The 27,081-nt window shown below is 37.2% G+C and overlaps 1 protein-coding gene across 1 annotated transcript in view; it reads right to left on the reverse strand.

Annotated features, from left to right (window-relative positions):
* Positions 1-11,421: 11,421 nt before the first annotated feature.
* LOC150090937 (tRNA endonuclease ANKZF1-like) overlaps positions 11,422-27,081 on the reverse strand; it is a 224,663-nt gene continuing 209,003 nt past the window's right edge. The window contains exons 14-15 of the mRNA XM_090373536.1: positions 25,855-25,925; positions 11,422-11,536 (exon numbers count right to left, since the gene is read on the reverse strand). Coding sequence (XP_090229662.1) covers positions 11,422-11,536; positions 25,855-25,925 — 186 coding nt within the window. The remainder of the gene's footprint in view (positions 11,537-25,854; positions 25,926-27,081) is intronic.

Consider the following 27,081-nt stretch of genomic DNA (forward strand, 5'->3'; position numbering starts at 1 on the left):
CTGGGCGGGCCAAGCCCATATTCACCAGATGCAGGCCCCTGGGGTTGCACATATGTAAGAGTTTCATTTACTTCAAGACATGCTGCTTACGCAAATGACATCCTGTTAGATAAAAGCAGAGAGGACAACGCCACCGTCAATAACGATTATGGCTCTTACAAAAAAGGAAAGGCTCTATTAGTAAAACTGTTCTACCAGAATAATAGTAACGCTAATGCAGCACTACGTGAATTTCGAAAACTAATAAAGAAATTTGAAGCTACTGGGGAGTTAGGTGTCATTTTAAGGCAGGGGACTACCACGTATCGGAACAGAGGTAGTGAATGAAGTGGCAGTTGCAATGGTCTCCAGGTCAGAATGCGAAACACTACCAGTCAGTAGTGCCAGAGGTGTGTCAAAGAGACTTGTACCTTCTTTGGTCTACTGAATGTAGTGCTTCGAATAATTTTACGCTGGTTCCCATACACTATACACGTAGTGCAAGAACTAGTCTTGTGATCAGCAACGAATAGACTTTGCTGTACGATTTCTGGCTCGCATGGCACTTGACGATACAGGGGCTCGAATGATCTTGTGGTCTGATGAGGCACATTTCATTCTTCATGGGGCTGTAAATGCACAAAACTGCCGAATATTCTCGTCCATCTGCTGTGCATGAAATACCACACGTTACAGTATGGTGTGGATTCATAGCAGAGTTTAAAATCGGACCATTTTTCTTTGAAAAGTCTGTATTTCATGGCCCTGTAAGGTGTACAGTAACTACTGCACGGTACTGCACTCTTGTAGAGCAGGAATAATGATCACATTATTCCCGCTCTGCAAGAAAGGCAATGCTTGGAGACCATAATGTTCATGCAAGATTGTGCCCCTCCCCACATTGGTCCACAAGTAAAGGAACTGCTCTGTTCAACATCTGGAAATAATCGCATCATTTTTAGAGACTTTCTGCAGTTCTGGCTAGCCCAATCAGCAGATCTCAATCCCTGTGATTTATGGCTATGGGGGATACTGAAGGACCATGGCGGCATACAGACGCTTCACGATTTGAAAGCAAGCATTAAACAGCATGTAGCCAACATCCCCAACGAGATGCTACATGAAACTGTCACACGCAGACCTCCATTTTCAGAATGGCAACTCAAGTGAAGGACAGCACATAGAACAATATCTGCACATTTCTAAGTTCTGATGTTAAAATCTAACCCTAAGTTAAGTATTCCATTTCATGTTTACAGTATCAACTGGTGGCAGAAACTTGAACATTTTTTTTCTTCTGCCAATCGCTTCCCAATTGCGTAAATGACACCCACCGATTTTCACAGTGCTATCGCTAACCGTTTTGACACTAGGGTTTCCTGAATAGGGAAGCTTATTTTAAAACCACCAGGTACTTGGATTTCTGGAAAGCTTTTGATACTGTTGCATACGGAAGACTGCAGTACTAACTGAAGCATTATGGCATTAAGGGCAAGTTGCTGCTATGGGAGAAGTCAGAGTGCAATCAATGACACTGCACTTCGTGGCCTAATGTTATTAAAAAAGAAGAAATGTTCTTGTTTTTACTCACACGACCACCAGATCAGTGGAGTTTACAATAATCAATAAATCACAGAATCCAATATAATCATATTTAGCAGTCACTGGCTTGAACCCCAGTCTACCTAAGAGCTGGGCTTCATGCTCCTAGCCACTCCGCTACATCATGGAGGCCCCCCCAGGGTTTGGTGTTGGGCCCATTGTTGTCTTCTATATTTATCAATCATATTGATAAGGTATATCATTGTCCAACTTTGCAGACAATACAAAGGTTGGCAGGGTTGTGAATGACAGTAGTCTACTACAGCATAATCTAGAAAAGGTGGACTGAGAGGTGGCATCTGAAGTTTAACATTGACAAATGTAAAGTACTGCATATAGGCAGCAGTAACCCAGAGTAACGTACCACCGAGTGGCATTACACTCAGGGTAGTGGAGAAAGCAAAGCACCTGGGGTAATTGGGCAGTCAAATATGAATTTGCAGTGCAGGCAAAGTGCAAGAGTAGCTCATGGTGTCTTCTCAATGATTTACAGGAATTTTGCTAGCAGCGATAGGTGATTGTCCCCTTGTATAATGCAACGATCAGACCACACCTTGAGTACTGCATACAGGTCTGGAGGCCTCATTTTAGGAAGGAAGGGAGGGTGTAGAGCTGCTGAAATGAGTACAGAGAAGAGCAACAAGATTGGTTAGGGGAAGAATGAGTTCATTTCTGCAAATTATTATTATTAATAGCCATATGATGCAAGGAAGCCTGAGGCTTATGCTGCACCAGGGAAAAAAAAAGTTCCCGAATTACCCTGAGAGACAGAGAGAGAGAGACAAAAGTAGAGGGAATCACCAAGAAAGAGAAGAATGATGATATCCAGCTCAGAATTGCAGCACCTCGAGACTAGGCACCTGCATGGTGATATGATTGAGGTGTATAAGATCTTGATAGGCAAGTTCGATGCTGCTAGGATTTTTCTTTCTCAGATTACACACCTGAAGGAGCATAAATTCATATTGAGAAAACACAGTTGTAGAAAATATGCAGAAGTTTGCCTTTAGCTAACAGGTTGTTTATTGCTGGAACAAACTTCTATCATTGTGGAAGTTGATAGCTTTAATCTAAAGGAAGAACAGAAAAGTTTGGTGCAAATGGTGGGTTTTTTGAAGATTTTTTTGACTGATGCTGTATAAGCTTGCTTTGTTTGCATCATATGCCCCTACTAATGCTAATATAAAGCTGATACCACACTTGAGTATTCTAAGAGTCTCTGCCAATTCTCACAGAGAAATTTATCATTAAAATAAAATTCCATTTAGTATTTTTAGAAGTAGGCAGTTTAAAGAAATTTCAAGGACTGGATGAATTATTGTAAAGGATTGACAAAGTGTTTTTTTTTTTTTTGGCAGATGCTGTACACCGAGTGGATAAAAATCATTTGATACCTACCTAGGAACGGGTAGGCCCACCTTTTGCTTGGATGAGGACAGTCACACAGCGAGGCATTGAGTTTACTAGTTCACAAAAAGCATTCCACAGGTATTTCCATCCATGCTTGCCGCACGTCCACAATTCCGTAGCATTTCTGGCAGGATCCAAAGCTCAAGTGGACCTTTCTACAGCATCCCATTGATGCTCCAAAGAGTTCACGTTTGGTGAACGGGGAGGCCATTCCATGGTGATAAAATCTGCAGAATGCTCTTAAAACCATATTGTAGACACTATGGATCTGTGGGGAAGTCACACTGTCTTGCTGGAAGGGTCCATTGCCCTGTGGATGCACAATGACCATGAAGGGATGCAGTAGTCTGCAAGTAGGGACACATAACCTGGACCATTCAGAGATGCGTTTAGACATACCAGAAGTTCCAATGTGTGCGAGCTGAACACGCCCGGCCAATTACTGATCGTCCACCAGCCTGAACAGTTCCTTTTTGACAAACAGCAGGTGCATATATGCACCTGCTCTTTGTCAACAAGGAACTGTTGCCACATATGCACCCTCCCATCTGCTCGAAAAAACTGGTGTCATCATACCAGGAGACCCGTCTCCAATCATCCAAGGTCCAGCGCTGATGTTCTTTTGCCCAGTTGAGGCATAGAGTCTTGTGTCGTGGTGAGAGCAATGGGAGTCTGGTGGATTGGCAGCCCCAAAACCAATTTCGACTAATAAACACCCGATAGACTTGATGTTTCTGGCAACTCCCTTGTTGAAGTAGACTGTGATTTGTGCAACTATCGCTCTCCGGTTGGCTGAATCAATGTCAGGCAGACATCGACAGCCATATTCATTTACCACCCTTCTCCACCCACAGCACTGTCCACAATGAGATGTTATTCTTGGAAATGGCGTATTCCCAATACACTCAAAAGGGGATAGTGCAATTTCTGTACCACCTCCGCAATTGAGGTGGTATACCCCACCACGCGTTGCACATCCACTATCATCCCTATTTCAAAGTCAGTTAACTGACGGCTTTATCCATACTGACATTGAATTACCATCTATGTGAATGCAGTGTACCTATTACCTATATGCCAAGCAGTGGGTTCGTCCACTAGCAAGATGGACAACAGCGTCACATTGCCCAGGAACAAAGTATCCCATGAATTCTGTCCTTTCAGTGTATAAGCCTTCTTTGCATAATTTTGCCATGCTAATCATGGTCTGGATATGCGTAAATGAATTCTACTGCAAATACCAATAAAATAAAATTAAATAAATAAATAAATAAAATCAATTCATTATTCACATATTATTTATCAAGCCCCCCCCCCCCCTTTTTTACTGGGAGTAAATGGTAATTATACTTGTCAATCTAAAATGAGTATTCTACTTTTGCAATTTTTTTTCAGTTAGCAAATTTACCAATTTGTTTCAACTATACAGTTGTAGCTATTGCTATATTAAAATAAGTTCTTTCCAACTTGTTGTTTTATTACAAAAGAATTTTTTTTCTCTTAGAATATCCCTTTTTAAAAATTTTTTTTGCATGAAATTCTATTTATTTAAAACAGTAGTATGAACAAAGGCTCAAATCACAGAAGCTGTTTTTATTCATGTGTAAGGTGACCAGACAGTCTGGGCATAATGTCCTGGTGCTCCCCTCAAAGTTCTGGGGACACAGTCACACCTTTTACAGTAAAATATTTTCTAAAATAAATATACAAAGTTAAAAGTAATATAATATATATTTTATAAACCAATAATGTAAATATAATTTCTGTTAATTTAAAATGGTAATTAACATTATCATAATAAACAATTTTTTTTTTTTACTAACCAGTATTGAGATAAAGAATTAAAATAAATGGCTACTAAGTTTTTCTCACCGGTATTTCTTAGTTTTATTAAAAAAGCATAGGTGATGTTCTTTAAAAAATGTGATGAAACCAAGAAATAGTTGAAGTGGCGATGGTAGTGTTAAGCAATAAAGCAACATGAAGCTATGAGGTTTGTTATTTGGTTTTTAGGAGCATTAGCAACTAAGGCCATATTGCTCCAGGGATATGCAGTGGTCATTCCCTGACCTTTCCGCATCCTCCGTATTTGGTGGCTCACGGGCTCGAACCCCGGTCTAATCAAGGAGCGTGTGCTACGCACTTGCTGCTCCTCCCCACCTGGCTATGGAGGTGCCTTAATTAAATTGATGAATTTAATCAAGAAAAATGTGTGAATTTTGTGTTCAACTTTGGCCCTCTTCCAAATAAACTAAAAGGGGTATTAATTTTATATCCCCTGCAGCGTTACCACCCAACATTAAAGTCAACCAATCCTTCGCCGCTATGAAACCTGGCATGTTTTTTTCTTCTTTCAATATGAAACTTACTTTAGGCATTCGTTTCCACAAAAGTCCTGCTTCATCTATGTTAAAAACTTGTTGAGAAGTATAACACATAATATCCCTCTTCAATAATTTTAACAAGTTCTTTTTTGAAAGTTTTGGCTCCTTAATCTGCACTTGCGGCTTCTCCCTGGATTTTAAATCTATTCAACCGGCCCTTACTAGTTTTAAATGGTTCCACATTTTTTTTTACGTGAGTTTTCTTCAGATCATCATATTGGCTAATCTCTCTCTCTCTCTCTCTTTTTTTTTTTTTATAATATTTAACTTAACTGAATTCTGTATTGGATATTATCTTCAATAAAATCCTAACAGCCGACCTAGCCCTAGTTGTTTGCAATGGAACAGCTACCTTTCCTGCTGCTAAAATTAATTCTTTATTTTTTTATAATTGTTCTTACAGTTAAACTTGCAAGTCCGAAATTATGGCACACATCCGCTTGTCTTTGACCGGAATTGATTCGCTTCAAAACGTCTAATTTAATTTTCAAATTCAGTCTTTTTCTTACATTTATAGTCTTCACACTGTGCCCAGACGTTGTTGCTTTTTCATTCTTATCTGCCATTATTAACTCTTTGAAAATGTAACTGCATTGTTTACATTAATCATGATACAATGTTCAAGTAAACTTGTCTGTCACGCACGATGTCTAATACTGTACTGAGTGATGACTAGACTGAAGAAATGCATATAACGCAAATACAGTCGATTCCGGTTATTTGGGACTAGTGCATTTTGGCCCGATTAAGCGGCTGCCCCAATTATCCGAAGTTTCATGTAAATAGTTAAAAATACAATGCCCCCTTTACAATTGGTTCACTGTACAATCAAATCACGTTACGATGGAGTCACCATTGTAAAGTACCATTCACTATACGATATGTAATAAGCGCCGGTCAATTGTGATCACGTTTGTGAATTGAATTTTAATTCAATTAAACAGCGATTCTAATTAGCGAAAATAGGAGGAATATTATCCACAGGCTATAAAAGTAAAGATATATTAAGTACAAATTTACCCTTTATTACCTGACCAATTAAAAAATTAAATGATACGTGAAATTTGGAAGAATATATGTGATAATATGAACATACTAAACTAGTTGACATTTCTGTTCACTGTCATTTGTGGGTGGGGGTTAAAATTTAAAACAGTAAAAAGATAAGCAATCAATAACAAAGAACACGGCACACACATTGCAAGTAACACGATACGCGCAAGTGAGAACGGAGTAACAAATTACAAAGCTTCAAAAATAGGAATGAAGAGAAGATTATGAAAATTATTTTTTTCATATGATTGAAGATTCCATAGAAGTGTAAACACATTTTACCATAATAACCCACAGAATTCCAGCTGTCGGTATTATTGCAAATTAAATAAGATCGAGTTTACTATCAGTTTATGATACATTTCACTAACACAAAAGCCCAATAAACAGGTGACTGCTAATTGTTTTATGGTTGTGACCTCCAGAAATCCGACTGAACTACGTGGTATGGTCGGAGACAATCGTAGGGTAATATTCAGTGCTGCGGTCTCCTGCCCCGATTAAACAGCATTTTGCCCCAATTAAGCGAAGTAAACCCTGGCTATTTTCTCTATAGGGTTCTATTTTTAAGATTTGCCCCAAATAAATGGCTGCCCCGATTAACCGGTGGCCCAAATAACCGGAATCCACTGTATCACAAGAAATATACTTGATCATTTTTTAAAATGTTTATCTCGGAACTACGTAACAAGTCACTGTACTGCAATTAAATTAGAGTGCGAGAAAATTTCACTGAGCGTGGGAAAATTTTTCCTGTCGGCATGGGAAACGTTTTAATGCTCTTTTGATATTCATTTTCAAGCTATTGACTCCATCAAATGAAACGATTTCGTTAAATATGCCAAAAATGCAATCTGTAAAAGAGTGTTATAGTCAGATACAGGTTTTAATATAAGAACAGTGTTATAGCGAATCAGTGTAAAGTGAACCGCTTTATAACGGGGGCCTGCTGTATTCTTATGCTGTCTGATCAAGGAGAGAAAATTTTATATACTGCTTATGTTTTTATCTTTAGAATATTTTTTGCTGCAATTTCATTGTATCAAACAACTTGTCTTCCTATCCAACTCTGTGTTGCTAATTACGTTCAATAAAGCAACAATTCTGCAACAATTACTACACATTGATTTTTTTTTTTTTTTTTTTTGCATGTGAAAAATTAAACATTTTTCACATTTAAAAAATTTCACATCCACATGTGAAAAATTAAACTTGTATTCCCAGAACTTGATTGCTCATTTTAGTTATCTGGCAGAACGTTTGTATGGGAGCTGAAGAGACAGAGAGGGGGGAGGGGGTAGCAGTTTCCATTACTTGCAACCACCACTTGATTATGTGGATACTCGGTAGACACAGAAAAGGAACAAAAACAAGGGTCAAACTGCCTGACAGACTGGAACTCATGTTAGAAACTACATTAAATCTTAAAAAAAAAGAGAAAGAAAGAATTATTATTGAAAAAGAGAGGTACTGGTAAACTAAGGTTATCATTTATGTGACTGACAGAGAATCAAAATCTATCTTAAAGAAATGGAAACTTCGCTTATATATAATTAGTGCAAGCAATATAACTGAAATGAGGCCAATGATTACAAAGATTTAAGCATTTAAATAGCATAACACAAGAAAATTTACATCATATTATTATTTTCTGATTTCCATTTCAGTTTGATATTTTTTGATAAATTGATAGCTAAACTTTTGCTTGCAAAAAATAATACAATGACAGATCATGATGTAACTATGATTTTATTTTAATTTTTTATTGCTTCCAAATTTGTCCAAGGTCTGAAGAAATGTACCAAACCTCTTTTATTGACACTGTTGTTGTAGTTGGATTCAAACTGGTTTATTCTGACTTAATTTTAAATAATTAACCCAATAGTACAATTTATAAAATATTAAATATTCTTTTATGACACATCATTTATAATAAAATTATTCAATAGTTTTTGAAATCTATTACCTTATATATATAAAAAAGAGCTTGAGAGTAAATACAATTACTGTATTTTCCGGCTTATAAGACGTGGTTTTTTTAGCATTAGCATTAGCATTAGTAGAGGCATTTTATGCAAGAAAGCAAGCTTATGCAGCATCAGCCAAAAAAAAAAAAAAAAAACCCACTTCCACTTCACCCCTCTGTTCGTTCAAAATACCTGTCCAGCTGAGCCTTAAACTTATTTAGGCTATCAACCTCCACCACAAGGGATGGAAGTCTGTTCCACCAACCAACCACCCGCTGGCTAAAGGCAAATTTCCGCACGTCTATCCTACATCTGTCTTTCCTCAATTTGAATTTATGCCCTCTCAGGTGATTTTTCTGAGCTAGAGGAAGAATCCCATCAGCATTGAGCATGCTCAAACCATTCAAGGCTTTATACACCTCTATCAGATCACCTCGCTGGTGCCTAGTCTCCAGACACTGTAATTTGCAAAACTTAAGCCTTTCTTCGTAAGAGCACCCCTTTGTTCCATTCACAAATCTTGTTGCCCTTCTCTGTACTCGTTCCAGCAGCTCTACATCCTTCTTGAAATGAGGCCTCCAGACCTGTATACAGTACTCTAGGTGTGGCCTGACCATTGCCTTATACAATGGAATAATCACCTCCTTATCCCTGCTGGAAAAATTCCTGTATATCATTGACAATACTCCATGAGCTACTCTTGCAGCCCGTCTGCACTGCTCAGAGAACTTCATATCTGCCTGCACAACCACCCCCAAGTCCCTTTCATTCTCTACCACTGTCAGTGTAGTACCACAGAGTTGATACATTGCTCTGGGGTTGTTGTTTCCCATGTGTAGTACTTTACATTTGTCAATGTTAAACTTCATTTGCCACTGACAAATGTAAAATTTTTCGCAGAGAAATACTCGGAAAATCACCCTGCTTCTTATATGGTCAATGTTAGATTAGGCCTAAAGACCTTCGAGGTATATCAGGCTTAATGTTGAAGTTTGCAGATGATACAAAGGTTGGCAGGGTTGTTAATGACAGTAATGGCAGTGTGCTACTGCAACAGGATCTAGATAATTTGGGCATATGGGCTAAGAAGTGGCAACTGAAGTTTAACCTTGACAAATGCAAAGTACTACATATGGGTAGAAGTAACCCCAGAGAAGAGAAACGTACCAACTGTGTGGTACTACACTTACGGTGGAAGAAAATGAAAAAGACCTGGGAGTAATTGTGCAGTCAGATATGAAGTTTTCTGAGCAATGCAGACAGGCTGCCAGGGCAGGTCATGGGGTTTTGTCAATGATATATAGGAATTTTGCTAGCTGGGAAAAGGAGGTGATTATCCCTCTGTATAAGGCAATGGTCAGGCCATGCCTTGAGTACTGCGTACAGGTCTGGAGGCCTCATTTTAGGAAGGATGTAGATTTACTCGAGCGTGTACAGAGAAGAGCAACAAGATTGGTGAGGGGAATGAAGGGATCCTCTTACCAAGAGAGGCTTAAGTTCTGCAAATTGCAGTGGCTGGAGACTAGGGTTGAGCACCTGTGCGGTGATCTGATTGAGGTGTATAAGGCCTTGAATGGGTTGAGCACGCTGAATTCTGATGGGATCCTTCCACTTGTTCAGAGTACGAACCTAAGGGGGCATAAATTCAAATTAAGAAAAGACAGATGTAGATTAGATGTACGGAAATTTGCCTTTAGCCAGCGGGTGGTTAATTGCTGGAACAAACTTCCATCTGTCGTGGAAGTTGATAGGTTGAATAAATTTAAGGAGGAACTGGACAGGCATTTGGAGGGAATGGTGTGATTTTTTTTTTTTTTTTTTTTGGCTGATGCTGCATAAGCTCATACACTTGCTTTCTTGCATCAAATGCCACTGCTACTACTACTACTACCGGCAATGCATTTTCGATGACGCAGTGCCGGTAAACTGAGTTCTGAAAACTTCCCTTTGAAATTTACACCAATTTTATTTAAGATTTATCTGTTGAAATGTATTTTTAACAATTATCAGTGGTTACAATCTATGGCAACAATACATACCAGTAATTTTTTTTCGTGGAAAATTTGTTGAAATCTGCGTGATATGAATCTCACAATTAGACATAAGTAAAAACTTGTTTCATTTTCCCATGTGTTTGCTTCCTCTATAATATGATCTCGCGCTTTTATGGTATTCCTCTATGATCTTGCACTTTTATGGTATGGCGGGCTAATTAAACTGGATCGGGATTTTTCAATTCCAACCGACTTTTACAAAGAGAAAGTGACGCCCGTATTTGTCTTAGGGTGAGTAAGAATTTCTGTTATGTTACTTCTGTCAGCTTTTTTCAGAAACAAACATTTCATTATTGGTTGAACATTTACCCAAGCGTATACCATTATTTTGAGAAAAATATATTACCATATTTAATTTTATTATTATTATTTTCCTTATCAATAATTTTTTTATAAATTTCCATGTTGTAAGTCCATTTAATAAAAAAATTAAAAAAAATAAATGTAACTCCATTTAATTTATTTTTAATACCTACCCCCCCTGATTACGTCCCGTATCACGCCATGTTGCCATATTTGTTTACACAGTCAGTAAAAGATCGCTTTTTAGTTTCACAGTAAACAGTATCGAAGGATAGAAGAGTTATTATAAGAATAAGAGTTATTATAAGGGTTATTATTTTTTCGAAAATATGTGGCCAAAACTAGGGTGCGTCTTGTAAGACGGAAAATACGGTACTTATTTCAATTTATATGTTACGAATTTCTTAAAGATGGTCAAAGTAAAACATTAAAATCCTATTGGCATCATAATGAGTAAAAGTAAAATATTATGTACAAATATAAAATTCTAAAAATATGTTAACTACATATATATATTACATATCAGCCACCATACTGATTATTATTTTTTCATGCTAGATATTACATGATAGGCAATTATGCACACATTTTTTAAACATATTACAATAAAAGGAAACAGATTTATGTTAAAACACACTATAATTTAAAATATTTTAATCAAGTTTGTTGTCAGCTCTTAGATTTCTTACGGTACTCCTTTACACAAGCAGTTCTACAAAAACGATTATCACAGCATTCAAATGACTTCTTTCCAATGATGTCTACACCACATTGAAAGCACTGTCTAAAAACAAAAAAATAAATACTTATAAAGCAGCAGTGAAAATAAATATTAAAAAAAAAAAAAAAAAAAGAGAGAACAAATTAACATTTAAACTTATTTTCATTTTCATGGCTTCTCATTTAAAATGATCAGTCTGTGTACTTCCATTTTGAAGACTAATTTTAGCCAACAGTTAAATTTATCATATAATTTTTATCATGTAACTTTTAAGTGGGTAAGATTAATAAGAGTCACATTTTCTTTCATAAATTAAATTATAAATACTACTATCCTGCAGTGATGTTCCCTTCTTCTAATTCATACATTACAAGGTGGAGAAAGGAAAGGAAAGGTAAAATCCAAAATTTAGTTTGGGAATCCAAACATGATTTTGACCACTCAAGGCATTTAATAAGTAAACAATGTCTTCAATGGTGAAAATCATGTTCATAAATCATTTACCACTTAGTATTGCCTAGACTTTTCTCTGTGGGATGAAGATATCATAGCTCAATGACACTCTTACGCTAGTTTGCTATTGAGTGACAATTTACAAGTGGTATATATGTGCAGAATTTCAAAATCTAGCCAATTTGCAGAATCAAAATATTCTTGTGCCCTCACACTAGTAAACCAGTTAGTAATCTTGGCATATCCTAAAGGTTAAAGGGATTAAGGATTCTTTAAATGTGTATCATGCAATAGGAGCCAACTAATATCAGGGCTGTACAGAGGAGGGTGTCACAGATGCAGTGTGCCTAGGCTTACAAGTGGGGGAGAGGAACCACAAATACAGCAGAAAAAAAAAAAAAGTGCTGAAAGTTCTAAAATATAGGAACATGAATTTTTCAGAATTCTAGCTTTCTATGCAGAAATAGAAATATTTTGATTTTTGGGGCTCCATAATAGGTTTAAATTATATCTTTTGGCCTCTATTTGGAGAGGTGCCTAGAACACCAAGAAATTAGGTGCCAACTCAGTGCTCTGATGGATGTCTATGAGAGTTTGAGGTGTAGGGTAGATGCCCTCGAAGAAATTAATATGAGGGGCCCCATCAAGCTCTCAGCTGCCCAACTCAAAGCTAGAGCTCACTCCTAGGCATCAGGCAGCACAGTGGTAATCTCCAAGGCCTAGAAAGCAAGGTACTGGGGATTTCAAGGACTGTGGGGGTCATCGTGGAACAAGTAAATACATAGGCTGTGTTAGGGTAACTAAGGGCGGAATAGGTGCATATATATGCACAATGAATGGAAGGGTGAAATGGGAGAATTTTTTTTTTTTTTTGGCTGATGCTGCATAAGCTTGCTTTCTTGCATCATATGCCTCTACTAATGCTAATGCTAATATTTGCATGTACACCAATTCTAGAAGTATAGTAAAATAAATTTGATGAATTTGAAGTGCTGGTCAAGACATCAAAGGCAGGTATCGTTGGGATATCAGAGATGTGGTGTCATACATATATAAGGAATGCAGAATTGGAATTGGGGGAGTACAATGTGTACAGAAAGGATAAACAAGACAGGAAGGGAGGAGGGGTTATGCTGTTAGTTAAGAAACAAAATCTAAGGGTGTGCATCCAGTTGACATTGCTGGCCAATGCAATGTTGAGTCAGTGTGGTGTGACATAAGCACTGGGAAAGGGAAAATGAGAGTAGGAGTGTGTTATAGGCCTAACGAATCTGATGAGTACAACGAGCAATTGTGGAAAGAAAAATAGTGGGCCAGTAAATCACAATGTCTTATAATGCGGGATTTCAACTTTCCAAATATTGACTGAAACTTGTGGGTTGGTCACTTGCACACTAGCAAGACATTTGTGGATTTATAGGACGACAGTTTTTCTACAGCAATATGTTCGAGAGGCAACCAGAGGGAGTAATACTCTTGATCTGATTATTGGTGATTATTCACGTATTAAGAATTTGCAGATAAAGGAACCACTGGCTGACAGTGATCACAGTGTTCTGATGTGGGATTTACTTAAAGATGTAACCATCAAGAGTAAAGGGAAGGGTTTTTACTTTCGTAAAGGTGACTGCAGTGGTCTCATACAGTTTTTAAATTCTATACAGTGGGATCAACTGATAATGTTACCAACAGTGAATTCTAAATGGAAGCCTTCAGGGACTGAATCTTGGAGGGTACTAAGCTTTTCATACCAACTAAGAAATACTGTTCAAGGTTTACACCTAAATAGATGTCAGATGAATTAGTGAGGCTGTGACTGTGAAAGAGAAGAATAAATAAAAAAAATGATGTACCAGGTACATAATGAGTTGCCGCCATTCTACTCTGAGACTGATAGTGTCACTGATAATGTCACAGCGGAAGAAGTTAAAAACATCTTTATTGCAGGAATTCATTATGAAACTGGTACAGTAAATTAAATAAAAGTATTGCTGCATTATTTTTATTGAAAAAATAATTTCAGAACAATGAAATAATTTGTATAAAATATATTATAATAACACTAAAATTATTGGTCTATTTTAACTGAAATAAGATATATAATTTTGACACTCAAATAATTTTAATTCCTGAGTGAATACTCCATCAAATGTCATTCCATTATGTGTCGTATTTACTAAAGTATTTGACTTAATATCTAAATTGAAGACATCTTTCATAAATTTACAAAACTTCTTTCCAGCCTCAGAATTTAATTCTAGATTTAAATCACAGCGAGAACTATAGGTATATGATCCAGTGGCTTTCCCAATAATTTTGCACCTTCAATGGAATACATCAAATTCTTGTTTATGAATTTTTTAATTATAACTAATGACATCCCTGGAGTGATGTATATGGCAATAATGAAAATAGATTCACTATTGAATTTGCAGAAAGATCCACAAATGTGTCCAATTTCATCTCACACCACTGTCGCATTGCTGCTATTATGTTGTGCAAAGATATGTGGTGTACTGATGATAGCTGAACCTTCAGGGTTGATATATCACAACCACCACTACGAACATCTGACTTTTTAAACTGAGTCACACATTCGAATGGTTTAAGTAATATATGTTCATCATTATCCAACCATGTTTCACTTAATATCAATATTTTGGATTGCTCTAAGATTGTGTCCGTTTCGATATCTCGAACATGGGCCTGTAAACTTTGTACATTCATTGACGATATAGATATACCACTTTGTATGAAATCTTGCAGTTCATCCTGTAGAGATGGTAGCTTATTATTTTTCAAGCAATCTAGTTCAGCACAAAGTTCTACATTACTAGTAGCTTTGCCGAGGAGAAATGTGGAATTTTCGTGGGGATTTGTAATATATAAACCTTGCAATGAGGTCACTCGAGATAACGAGTGACCTCATTGAACGAGTGAACGCCACATATACAAGTTGCTGTTGATGATCTTTCTCATAATTATATACGACTTTGTCGAAGGTCCCTCCTTGAGATTTATGTATTTATGTTTACCACATACTAAAGGAAATTGTGTACATCTACATGTTAATTTCCTATTGTTCTTGAATGGAATCATAGTTGATCGTTTTATAATAGGTATGGATTGACTAGGTAAATGTTTATCTTTCACATATTGTTTAATAACGAGATTGAAGGTTATGTCCTATTTTTGACTCAGGAAATTTCATCCATATTCATTTAACTGTTTCGTCGTCCTCAAATTTGAAATATACTAAAGTACTGATTGCACTGTTTATCAATCCATAGATCATATCAATATTTTTAGTAATCATGTAAAGTTTTCCTTTCAATAATGGTAGAATCTATGGAAGTCCTGCAGTTTCAATCACTGACATTTTATGAATTTTATTCAAATCCCTTGTGAACATAAATTAGTAGCATCTTTTTTTTTTTTTATAACAAATCTCGAATCTATAATTTTAAGTTCATCTGGTAATAATTTTTTTTTTTTTTTTTTTTTTTTTATGTGAACCCCAAACACGAGAGGTATTAGAACCTATAGTACTTAGTACCGTGCTTGGGTTGGAGGTTGAGAAGACGAAAGAAGATATTTGTTGACATTGGACTTGAACTTCTGTAGACTGTAATTTTCAGAAAATACGTATGAAGGAAGGTTGTTCCAGAAAACGGCAGTTGAATGAATAAATGAGGAAGATGAAAAGTTGGTTCTGTGGGTTTGAAGTTGGACAGTAAATGGATGTTGGCTGGTGGCGGCACGTGTTTGCACTGTTTTGAAAGAGAGAGCGGGAATTATAGAAGCCAATTCAGAAGAACAGTGCACATGGAAGTATCTATAGAAGAGGCATGCAGCAGAAATAGTACGTCTATGAGACAGTGAGTGGAGAGACTCTGTTAGAGATGAATCATTAATTAACCTAACTGCCCTCTTCTGAATGGAATCAAGAAGCCTGAGAGAGGTTTTGGGGGCACCACCCCAGATGTGGGAACAATATTCCATGGCAGGGCGGATTTGTGATTTATACAGAGTGAGCAGCTGTTTGGAAGAAAAGTAATGCCGAGAGTGAGAGAGAAAACCAAGTTTTTTAGATGCAGAGGAAGCAATATTTGTAATGTGCTTGTGCCAAGAGAGATTAGAAGTCAGGGTAATCCCCAAAAGAGATATATCATTTTGCCTAGAAATCGGAGTGTCACTAAAGATAAGCATAGGAGCAGAAGAATCCTTTTTGCAAGATATAAGACAAGACTGAGTTTTAGAAGGTTGAAATCAACTAAGTTGTCTTTGCCCCACTGGAGAATTACCTGTAGATCAGCATTTAAGGAATTGGTAGCAGATTTTCGAGAAGTTGAAGCTGATTGTGCAGGACAAGGTGTCTCAAAATGGAAAGTGGAATGCAATGTGTATCATCGGCAAAACTATGGATAGGATTTCCAGTCAATGAAAGAAGGTCATTAATATACAAGAGGAAAAGAGTGGGGGAAAGAACTGAACCTTGGGGGGACACCGGCATTAGTGGAGAAGTTAGAAGACAGAGAGCCATCTACCATCACCCTCAGTGAGCGATCAGAGACAAAACTGGATAACCAATTACTAAAAACAGTTGGCAAACCATAAGATGGAAGCTTGTTTAGAAGACCTTTATGCCAAACACGATCGAAAGCCTATGAGATGTCAAGAGCAACTACTTGTGTTTCACCGAACCTTTCCATTGAATTAGTCCATAAATGGGTAACATAAGCCAGAATATCACCAGTGGATCGAACTGACGGAATCCATACTGCCGATCGTTGATCAGACGGAAGGTTTTCTAGGTAGTTTAAGAGTTTGCAGTTAATTGATTTCTCCATTACTTTAGAAAGAGTAGAAGTAATTGCAATGGGACGATAATTGGATGGGAGGGATTTGTCACTCTTTTTAGGAACTGGCTGGATATGAGCAAATTTCCAAGCAGAAGGAAAAACACCTTTGGAATAAGAAAATGAAAAAAGGCGGCAAAGAATAGGAGTAAGTTCAGGAGCACAGGTTTTGAGAACAAGTGGAGAAATACCATCAGGACCTGGAGCTTTCTTAGCATCAAGATTCATCAAAATCCTTCTGATATCCTTTTGACGGAAGACCACAGGAGGCATTGAATGGAGCGTGTTGGGAATGGTGGGAGGTGTTTTACCAAGATCATTAATACATGAACTGGAAGAAAAATGGGATGCTAGAAGGTCAGTTTTATCCTTGGCTGAAGTGACAACAGAACCATCTGGTTTGGACAGAGGTGGGCGCAGAGATGGGCAAAAGTTGCGGCCAATAGCTTTGGCAAGAGACCAGAATTCTCGGCTACCATTAGGGCAAGAAGCAAGTTTTCTACTCAGCCTGTTCAAATTCTAGTTTGGACTGATTAATAACTGCTTTACAATTGTTGCAAGCTTTGGTGTAGGTAGAAAATGAAACTGAAGAATTAGAAACAAGCCAATTATGATATGCAACATTCTTCTCTTGAACAGCCTTAGCACATTTATTGGAAAAACAATGTTTAGATAAAGGACGAGATTTTATAGTGGAGTGTGGGATAAAGGATTCCATTCCTGCAAGAATAATTTCACTGACACGATCTGAGCAAACATTGACATCAGAACTTTTGAAATAGTAATCCGACCAAGGAAAAGAAGAAAAGAAGTCTCGCAGGTCATCCTATTTTGCATTCTTGTAATGCCAAACAACACGAGGTTGGGAATAACATGAGGTAAAGGTTCCATTGGAGAAGAGACAATCACCAAGTTGTGATCTGAAGTGCCTAAAGGACCTCTCACTTCGACCGTGTACTTAGAAGGGTTGTTTGTGAGAAAAAGATCAAGCGTATTGGCTGTATGATTAGGATATGTAAATGAACAATCTGTGCAAGGTCATTAGTAATTGTAAAAGCCTCAGCATCTCGACGTGACTAGAAAACGGAAGCCAGCTGGAGTTGTGAACATTAATATTGCCAAGGAAAATTACCTCACTGTTAGGAAAGTTGGACTGGAGAAAGTCAAGTTGCAAAGAGAGGAGGTCAAAGAGCTCCAAGTGATTAGTGGAGTTGAGAGAACGGTAGAGCCAACAGATGAATTTGACACAGTGAGGTAGAGAGATTTTAAGCAAGAGAAGATCAAAGAGAGGAGATTCCAAATTGCCAAGTCTCTGACAGGGAATATCAGAACGGACATATGCACAAGTACCACCTTTGAGGCGAAAGGAATCATACAGCGAATAATCTGGGCATCTGAGATGAGCAGTAGTTGAATCAACCGATAACTGAGATTCTGTCAGAAAAAGTACATGGGGTTTGGCAAACTGCAAGTGAAAATGGACATCGTTGAGATTAGAATTGAGACCACGTATATTTGTGAAATGAATTAGGAAGTGCTTGGGAGGTTTAGATATTTTCGCAGATAAGCTTGCTCTATTAGTTTGACAATTCATGGTGTATTCAATAGTAAGAAAAAGTGGGTGGGACATGCTGTATGAAGTAATGAAATTTTTGGATATGGCGTACACGTGGTAAGAATATACCCAGATCCTTGACATAACGTGTCCTCGACAATGCTCCCCGCATACACACTACTCGGACTCCCTCCAGTCACTATCTGGCAGAGTAGAGGTAGCAAGATTATACATTAGCTGATCCAGAAGCCTCCTAGAGAGTTACCAATAGGTTTGGTCCGGTGTACTAACTAGCAGCCGGCCTGCAAACACCGTTTTAGAGCTGTACCCTCGAAATGTAAGGAATATTAGATCTCGCCACGACGTTCATCATAACCTCAAAAGTCATCAATCATACATGATGGAAGAGATAGGGAATAATGTTTCTCCATTGCCTATTTTTTGTAAGAATATTAGAAAATGTACTATCGTACTGTCGAACAACTTGTCTCCAATCAGCTTTCTTCTTTTTGGGTGTTCGAATACTAGCTGCTGATGACAAAGAGTACTGTGCATATCTGTTTGTTTCAGTCACCATCATCTGAAGGATATCATCAATTAGAAATAGTTTGTATGTGTGGTAAGGTTGGTTTAAATCAACATCAACAAGGATTTCAGCATCTTTATTATATTCATTAACTGAAATTTTAGTTTTTCCTACTGCTTGCCAAATAACATTTTCAGACTTAGACGCATTGGAGATTACTTGAGAATTTGGATCATTATTTTCATCACTGATTTCATGATATTCATCACTTTCATCAGATTCTTCTGAGGTTTGGATCTTATCATCACCATCACTGTAATTGGAATGCAAATCTAAATAATCTAATTCTGACTCTCGTCGGATTCATCACCAAAGAAATATTGTGGTTTCTCTTTTGTTTGCAAGTCCAACTCTGTTCTTAATCTCCCTGGACGATTTCATCATGTTTTTCAGCTACTTTTTTTTTCAAAAGAGGTACATCTGAATCATCACTATCATTATATTCATCAAACATTTGTCTTTAGCTCGTTTTACGTAAAAAGAGGAGGGGTTCATTTCAAAACTTTTTAGAAATAGTTATCTATAAATATGAAAAATGAAAATTTTAAATATCTAGAGTTTACCTTAATCTCTAGATTATACTGATAAACGAAATGTTCTCCACACGTGCACGTATTTGAAATGAAGTCAATATGGAGGCAATAACTACTGTCAGTCTCGCAGAGTACAAACAAATTGAAAAACAATGCTCGTGACGGTACCAGGAAGTAATTAGAGCATGCGCATTGGCAACTTACTGGCACTTATCCCCGTCCATTGACAATAATTTTAACACCACAAGGCAGGGCGAACCACCGGTGGGTCGCTATGAAATTTTCACAAAAAACAAATGACAATGACAACCCGTTTTTCTTGCACATACTGTGTTATATGTCACTTAAATGAACCAAATTATGAAAAAAACAGTCGTCATTTGGGAAATAAAAGTAGGCTTCATGTTAAATAAACGTTAATACATAAAATATTTAAGTGAAAGAATATTTGAAAACTGTAGATCTGAAAACTCTCTGTGAAATGTTAATTTAAACCCATTTAGTATGAATGGTTTTTAAATAATATAAACACAATGACCACAAGTTAAATGCAATAAAAAGTAAAAATACAAAGCAGTTTTCTCCTGTAATTCCATTAACGAACATAATACCAAAAAAACAAAACAAAACAAAACAAACAAAAAAAAAAAAAAAATATATATATATATATATATATATATATATATATATGTGTGTGTACACACACAGTAGAACCCGGATAAAAAGTTTCCCATGGGACTCGAGGTTTAGAAATTCTTACGCAGGAAAACTTAGAAGGGAAAATGACCTATGGGTATGAAATATTAACTACACAAATAAAAATGAAAAGATACACATACATAAGTTAAATATGATTTTTAAGTACTATTTCAGAATTTATAAATATTTTACTATGGGAAACATTTTTAAACTGAGGATTTCTAATTGCTTAACATTCTGCTCATTAAACTAATTACCAAGTTGGAATAATGAGCTCCTTTCCAGTTTCAACATATTTTAAAAGGTCACAATTACAGTAAGATGGAGCAATAATCTACTAATTCAGAACTTAATGCGGTCTACATATCCAATTATGGATATCAATGAAAACAACTGTAATATGTCACTCCCATTATATCAAAATGTGGAAAATTCTATGGAAAATAGAATTCAGACTATGGAAATTCTCAGACTATGGAAAATTCATTAATCGAACAAGTTAGTGCGAAGCATCATTTTAGTTCATGGTAAACCACTGAAGTAGGTGAAATGGCATCGTTTCTGTTATATCTCATATTGTGATATAACAATATCACAATATGAGATACACAACGAGTTGCCCTGATATTGAACTACCTCGAATTAGTAATTCTTCGCTAATGGATTCTTGAATAGGCAACACTTTGCCAATGGATTCTCGGCACCTGACGAGAATCCACTGGCAAAGTCGTGGTATCTGCCGAGAATAAGTAACACCAGCCCCTCCATTGGTGAAGCGTTGCCTATTGGAGGTAGTGCAATATCAGAGCAACTTGTGAAGGAATTCACAATATGAGATATAACAGAAACGATGCTATTTCACCTACTTCGGCGGTTTACTACGAACTAAAATGATGCTTCGCACTAACTTGTTTGATTTCCAAATGTTTATATTGTATAATATTTTTTAATATTAAAAATAAATAATTTCTATATTTAAAAACGTATTAAGTGGGAAAACGTCATTATAATACTTTTTTTGTTATTTGGTTTTTTTTTTTAGGAGCATTAGCAACTAAGGCCATATTGCTCCGGGATATGCGGTGGTCATTCCCTGACCTTTCCACATCCTTCGTATTTGGTGGGCACGGGCTCGAACCCTGGTCTAATCAAGAAGCTTTGGTTTGGTTTTTTTTTTTGTTTTTTTAGGAGCATTAGCAACTAAGGCCATATTGCTCCAGGATATGCGGTGGTCATTCCCTGACCTTTCCGCATCCTCCGTATTTGGTGGTGATGGGGTCGAACCCCGGTCTAATCAAGAAGCGTGTGCTACGCACTGCTGCTCCTTCCCACCTGGCTACGGAGGTGCCTGATCAAGAAGCATGTGCTACGCAATGCTGCCCTGCCCACCTGGCTACGGAGGTGCCTGATCAAGAAGCATGTGCTACGCAATGCTGCCCTGCCCACCTGGCTACGGAGGCGCCCATTATAATAATGCAATGTGTATTGTTTATCACGAACTTTTTTTATGCGGGAAAACTTTTTACCTGGGACACTTCTTACACAGGCAAATAATACATTAAAACATATATAGAGTTGAAATTGGGATTTAAGAATCCAAACCTAGTACAGGGGAACACCTCTTATGCGGGAATTTCTTATCCGCATTCTTTTTTTTTTTTTTTGTTAGTTATTGGCATATCGGCTTCTGTGGCTATAATGCACCTCCCAAGGTTTTTGCAGTACTCTGATCCATGCCCGAGGCGGGATTCGAACCTGTGACTTGGGTTGCCAGGCAGGCACTTGACCCACCCGGGTTCTACTGTATATTATATACACTGGTGTTCAAAGACAGTGCATCACCCCTTAAAATTGTAATTGTCATCTGAAAAACGTAAGTACAGTAAACTCTCGATTTAACGGACTAATAGGGAAGGGGGGTACGTTAATGCCAAAAGTCCATTAAATCAAATGTAACCTGAGGGGGGATATTTTTTATTGCTCTTAATGTAAAAAAAGCTTTAATACAATATATACTGTACAATATAAAATTATTAAATTATAATAAAGAATATGTAATATAATAATAAGTTTTTATTTTGCGCAACTTTCATGTGTTTTCTGCTTCTCTCTGTAGAACCACATTTAGAGCTGTCAACACTGTATTTTAAAGAAAAATGTGCAATTTGGCCTTTGATTTATGGATATTAGAAACAGTTTGTTTTTTTACACCGTAAATTTCACAAACACGTGCTACTAAAACACCATATTTTAATTTCTTAATTAGCTCTTAATTTCTGTGCCACATTTAAGTTCGCACACTTTCTTTTAATTCCTCTATCACTTGATGCCATTTTAAATTGTAAGGATTGCATAATTATTTAATAAATAAATAAAGTCAAAATTCAGAAATCACAGAAACATTCTGTATACAACCTGGCCGCACGATAGCTTGAGGCAGACTGAGACCGAAACAAAGTGAGTCGGTAGATCTGAAGTTTAGTGTCCCGAGTCACGTTCAGCTCACAAGTCACCGTCTGCTCTCATCTGTTATCTGGGAAAACAGCTATTTGAACACATTTTCAGAAAGAATAAAAAACAATTTCCTGACTATAATTTTCTAAATTTGATTATAAAAATAAAAGTAGGTAATTATCAAAACAATAATGGAAATAGGCAATTATTATTAATTTTTAATTAATAATAACACTAAAGTTTTGTATAACCTAAAAAAAATAATATGGTCGAGATTAATATGTACGAAGGTGGTTCAGTAAAGAATCGTCCTCACCTACTTCCATATATCGCAGTCATGATATCTTGTGTGTAGCATCATACATATCTCTGTGCTAAAAGGTGTAAAATTTCAGCCCTGTGTCTTAATTTGTTTTTCTCTTACAGAGCTGAATGTGTGACAAAGTAGCATCATGAACAAAGTTGAAGCCAGAGCTGTAATTCAGTATCTGTTCTTGAAGCGGAAATCTCCTAAAGAAATCTACAAGGAGATGACTGCTGTATATAAGGATGAAGCCCCATCATAAGGCATTGTGAAGCACTAGTATAGACAGTTTAGGTGTGGTTGGACATCAGTAGAATCTGAGCCCATTCCAGGTCGTCCTCATTCAGCCATTGATGACAGCATGATCATAAAAGTGGAGTCGTTAATCATGGAAGATCACTGGATACCTGTGCGTGAATTGTCCCAGGAGGCGAAGATTAGTGTGGGCTCTGTTGAAACAGTCCTTCATGACCAACTCCATTTACGGAAATTGAGTGCAAGATGGATTCCCCGATTATTGACTGGTTTCCAGTAGGCTGATTGACAACAGAAACACAAGAGTTGTTAGTCCTGTGCCAAAAAAATGAGAAAGACTTTTTCTCTCTTCTAATCACTCGGGATAAAAGTTGGATACACCATTTCGACCCTGAAATTTTACTTTCCGTCCATGGAATGGCGGCATCGTGGTCCCCCCCCCCCTCAAGAAGGCAAGGGTCCAAGCGACAGCAGGAAAGGTCTTTCTGACAGTGTCTTGGGATGAGAAAAGCATAATAATAACTGATTACCTGCCGAAAGGTAGAACAATTACAGGTGCCTATTATGCCAACTTACTCCTCACAAAATAAAGGGAGAAAAATCAAAACATGTGGGCGTGGCATGGTGTCCAAAGGTGTGAGAATGCTTCAAGACAATGCCCCAGTTCACACTTCTGAAATTGCAACAACACAAGTGGCCACTTGTGGATATGAAATACTGTCCCACCGGCTCACTCACTCGATCTTGCGCCATTGGATTTCTTGTTTCCTTCCCTCAAATCATTTCTTCAGGGGACCCACTTCCCTGACGATGAGACACTCATTTCTGGCAACAGAGTCATGGTTCAAAGACCAACCTAAACCACTTCTACAAAAACAGTATTCGTAGCCTCATCCATTGATGGGAAAAATGTGTAAACCTGCACGGTGGCTATGTAGAGAAGGACTAAAACCAAAAGTTTTAGTCCTCTACAAGAGTCCAAGAATCAACAGGCTAGCACTTCTGCCTCTAGGTCAGGGCGATTCTTTATCGAACCACCCTCGTACATTACTGTATTGTTATTTGTCCGGTCTATTAAATCCAAAATCTGTTATATTGGAGTCCGTTAAATCGAGGACTTACTGTATATGGCAATATTTCTTACAGATTGCATCAGATAAGATCGAAATGCATAGGTGATGATATAATATTGCATTAGCTGCTACTTACAGCTGAGTAACAAAGTCTGCAAGAGTTGCTGTCATTCCTTGCTTGTGTCAAGTTATGTGCAGTTGATGCCACAAAGAAAGAGTGCTATTGTACCTTTATGTGAGGAAGGATGTTCTTCCCATCATATTGCCTATAGAGTGTCTTGTAATCAGTCGATAGTGAGTCGATTTTTTTCCAAACTCAAGAATACTAGTTCGGCTGATAGGAAAAAAGGAACTGGATGCAAGCAAGTCTCTACGCCAAAACAGACCGCATTTTGAAGTGCTTATGCCTTAAAAACCGTAAAGCTTCTTCGTCTGAGCTGAAAAGAGAATGGGAAGAACATACAGGAGTGATAGCAAGTGCAGTAACAGTCAGAAGACCCCTCTTCAAAAATGGACTTGTGGTCCGTTGTTCTAAGAAGCCCCTCCTCACACAAAAAATGGAAAAGGCCCAATTAATTTGGTGTAAGGAGCATGTCAAATGCATCCCCGAGCAGTGGAAGTCAGTTATTTTCTTGGATGAGAAGAAATTCAACCTGCATGGATCTAATGGGAGACAAACAATTCACTGTAGATGTGGTGAAGAATACCATCTATGGTGTCTACAGTGAAATTCCCTACCAGCCAAATGATATGGGGGCATTTTGTATCGCGGAGTAGGTCGCCTGCAGTTTATAAAAGGTTCTGTAAATGCCAACGGATCTCTGGCTATATTGGAAGGCAAATTGCTGCAAACCATTAGAGACCATTTCAATCTGCCAAGTAACTGCATCTTTCAGGACCACTCTGCTCCTTGTCATCGGGCAAAAAGTGTAAGTAGGCACTTTTGTACTTACTTCAGCTTCATTTCTGCATTACAACATAGTTTAGCTTCATTTCTGCATAGTCCATTACAACTCTTTGCTGGCCAGAAAACAGCCTGGACCTGAATCCTATAGAGAACTGTTGGCATTGTGTGGAATCTGCAGTTGACAGAAAGAAACCAAAGACCCTTCATGAACTTCATAATTCGTGTTTGGAACCACAGACTATCAGTTGATTATCTTCAGAAAATGATCTTGTCAATGCCTTGATGGTGTGCTGCTGTAATCAGGGCCAGAGGCGGTTCAACTAAATATTAGTTTGCTCCTGGTGAACTTTATTATTTTAAATGGAAAACAAAATGAAAACTGAAGCAAGCTGAGGGCTTCTGATAATATTTCAGCCGCAACTGTCATGTTTACCAAAACTGATGTATAAAGATTGCAAATGCTCATTTTGGAATATTTTGAGAGCACCTGTCAAATATTACGCAGCTTTGCCTTAACTATTAATAAATATCTTTTGTTTATATTTCTATTTGTGATGCTAGTCATTAATGTAACATACCATCGCGAAAAAGGGTTAGTAATGTGAAATTTCTAGGTGATGCACTTTCTTTGAACACCAGTGTATTTTTTAAAATTTAAATCCAAGTGACATTTTTAAAGGATAACAGTGTATATGTATCTTACCCTGATATCTGAGTAGATGCATTATTGGCAGCAACTTTTTCCTGGGAAGCAGATCCCACTGAACTTGCTTTCTAAACAAAATTGAGTAATTTTAATTAGGGCTAAAACAATTTCTGAGGTCATAACACACTGATTATACAAGTAAACTTTTCTGCAGTTCCAAATGCAAGCAATTACTTTATAGAAATGCACTGCAAGAATTAATAATACATAAATTTAAAATAAAGGAAATATGATTTAAATAAAAAAATATATAGCAAAAGGTACTGGTAAGAAAAATGCTTTTCTGAACATGTGAGGATGTTTTAAAAAATAAAGTAATAAGCATTACTATCACACATAAGACTGATACGCACCACTTTTCCACATAGTTGTCATATATTTAAGCATTTGTCCCACTGTGATGCAAAGGCATCTTCTTAGCATAAAAGAAATCAGTGGAAAGTATCTTTAGTCAGGAAATTACAGCATTCTGCATGTTACCATTGGTTGCAAACCACTTTCCAGTTAGTGCTCCTGTAGGGGTTCAAAGAAATGTAAATCACTGGGTGAGAGACTGGGATTGTGTGCCAAGTGGTCCAGAACCTTCCAATCATAGTGGCATAAAAAAGTGTAGTTGAGGATGCAGTTAAATGTGGCCTGGACATTACAGCATGATGGTGTCAGAGACACCATCATTACAGAAATAAGCTATTTTTAACAAATACCACCTATAACAGAAACAGCATGTGATTCTGGTCAAAGAAATCAACAAGCACATCTTTATGATTTAAACACATTGTTACTATAATTGTCTAAGTTATGGAAGATATAATTGTTTCCACACCATGGATGTGTTTTTTTTTTTTTTAAGTTTCTGGTGTCATATGATACACCCATTTCATCTCCTGTAACAATGTGCTGCAGAAACTATACTCCTTGTGTTGATAATGCTTCAAATGAATGACAGAGAGGCTCATTCGAAAAGGTTTGTGATTATCTGCAAGTTGTAATGCAGTACAAACAAAGTTTTCTCTAGCCCAGAAGGTTATGAATGATGCTGTGCACACTAGGCCATTAATGCATTTGTGTAACAAACATCATCCACAGTGGATACGTTGGGCACTGTGTCATGTCAGTGCTTGTTTTCAACAACTGTCCTGCTGTTAACAAAAGGCACTGCACCAAACCTAAACCTGTTTCAGTGATGGGACATTTGGTCTGGTACCCTTAATATGCAGAAATTAG

The sequence above is a fragment of the Mastigoproctus giganteus genome, chromosome 1 (assembly GCF_048544385.1).
Source record: "Mastigoproctus giganteus isolate SK-2022 chromosome 1, ASM4854438v1, whole genome shotgun sequence".
NCBI classification, from domain to species: Eukaryota; Metazoa; Arthropoda; class Arachnida; order Uropygi; family Thelyphonidae; genus Mastigoproctus; species Mastigoproctus giganteus.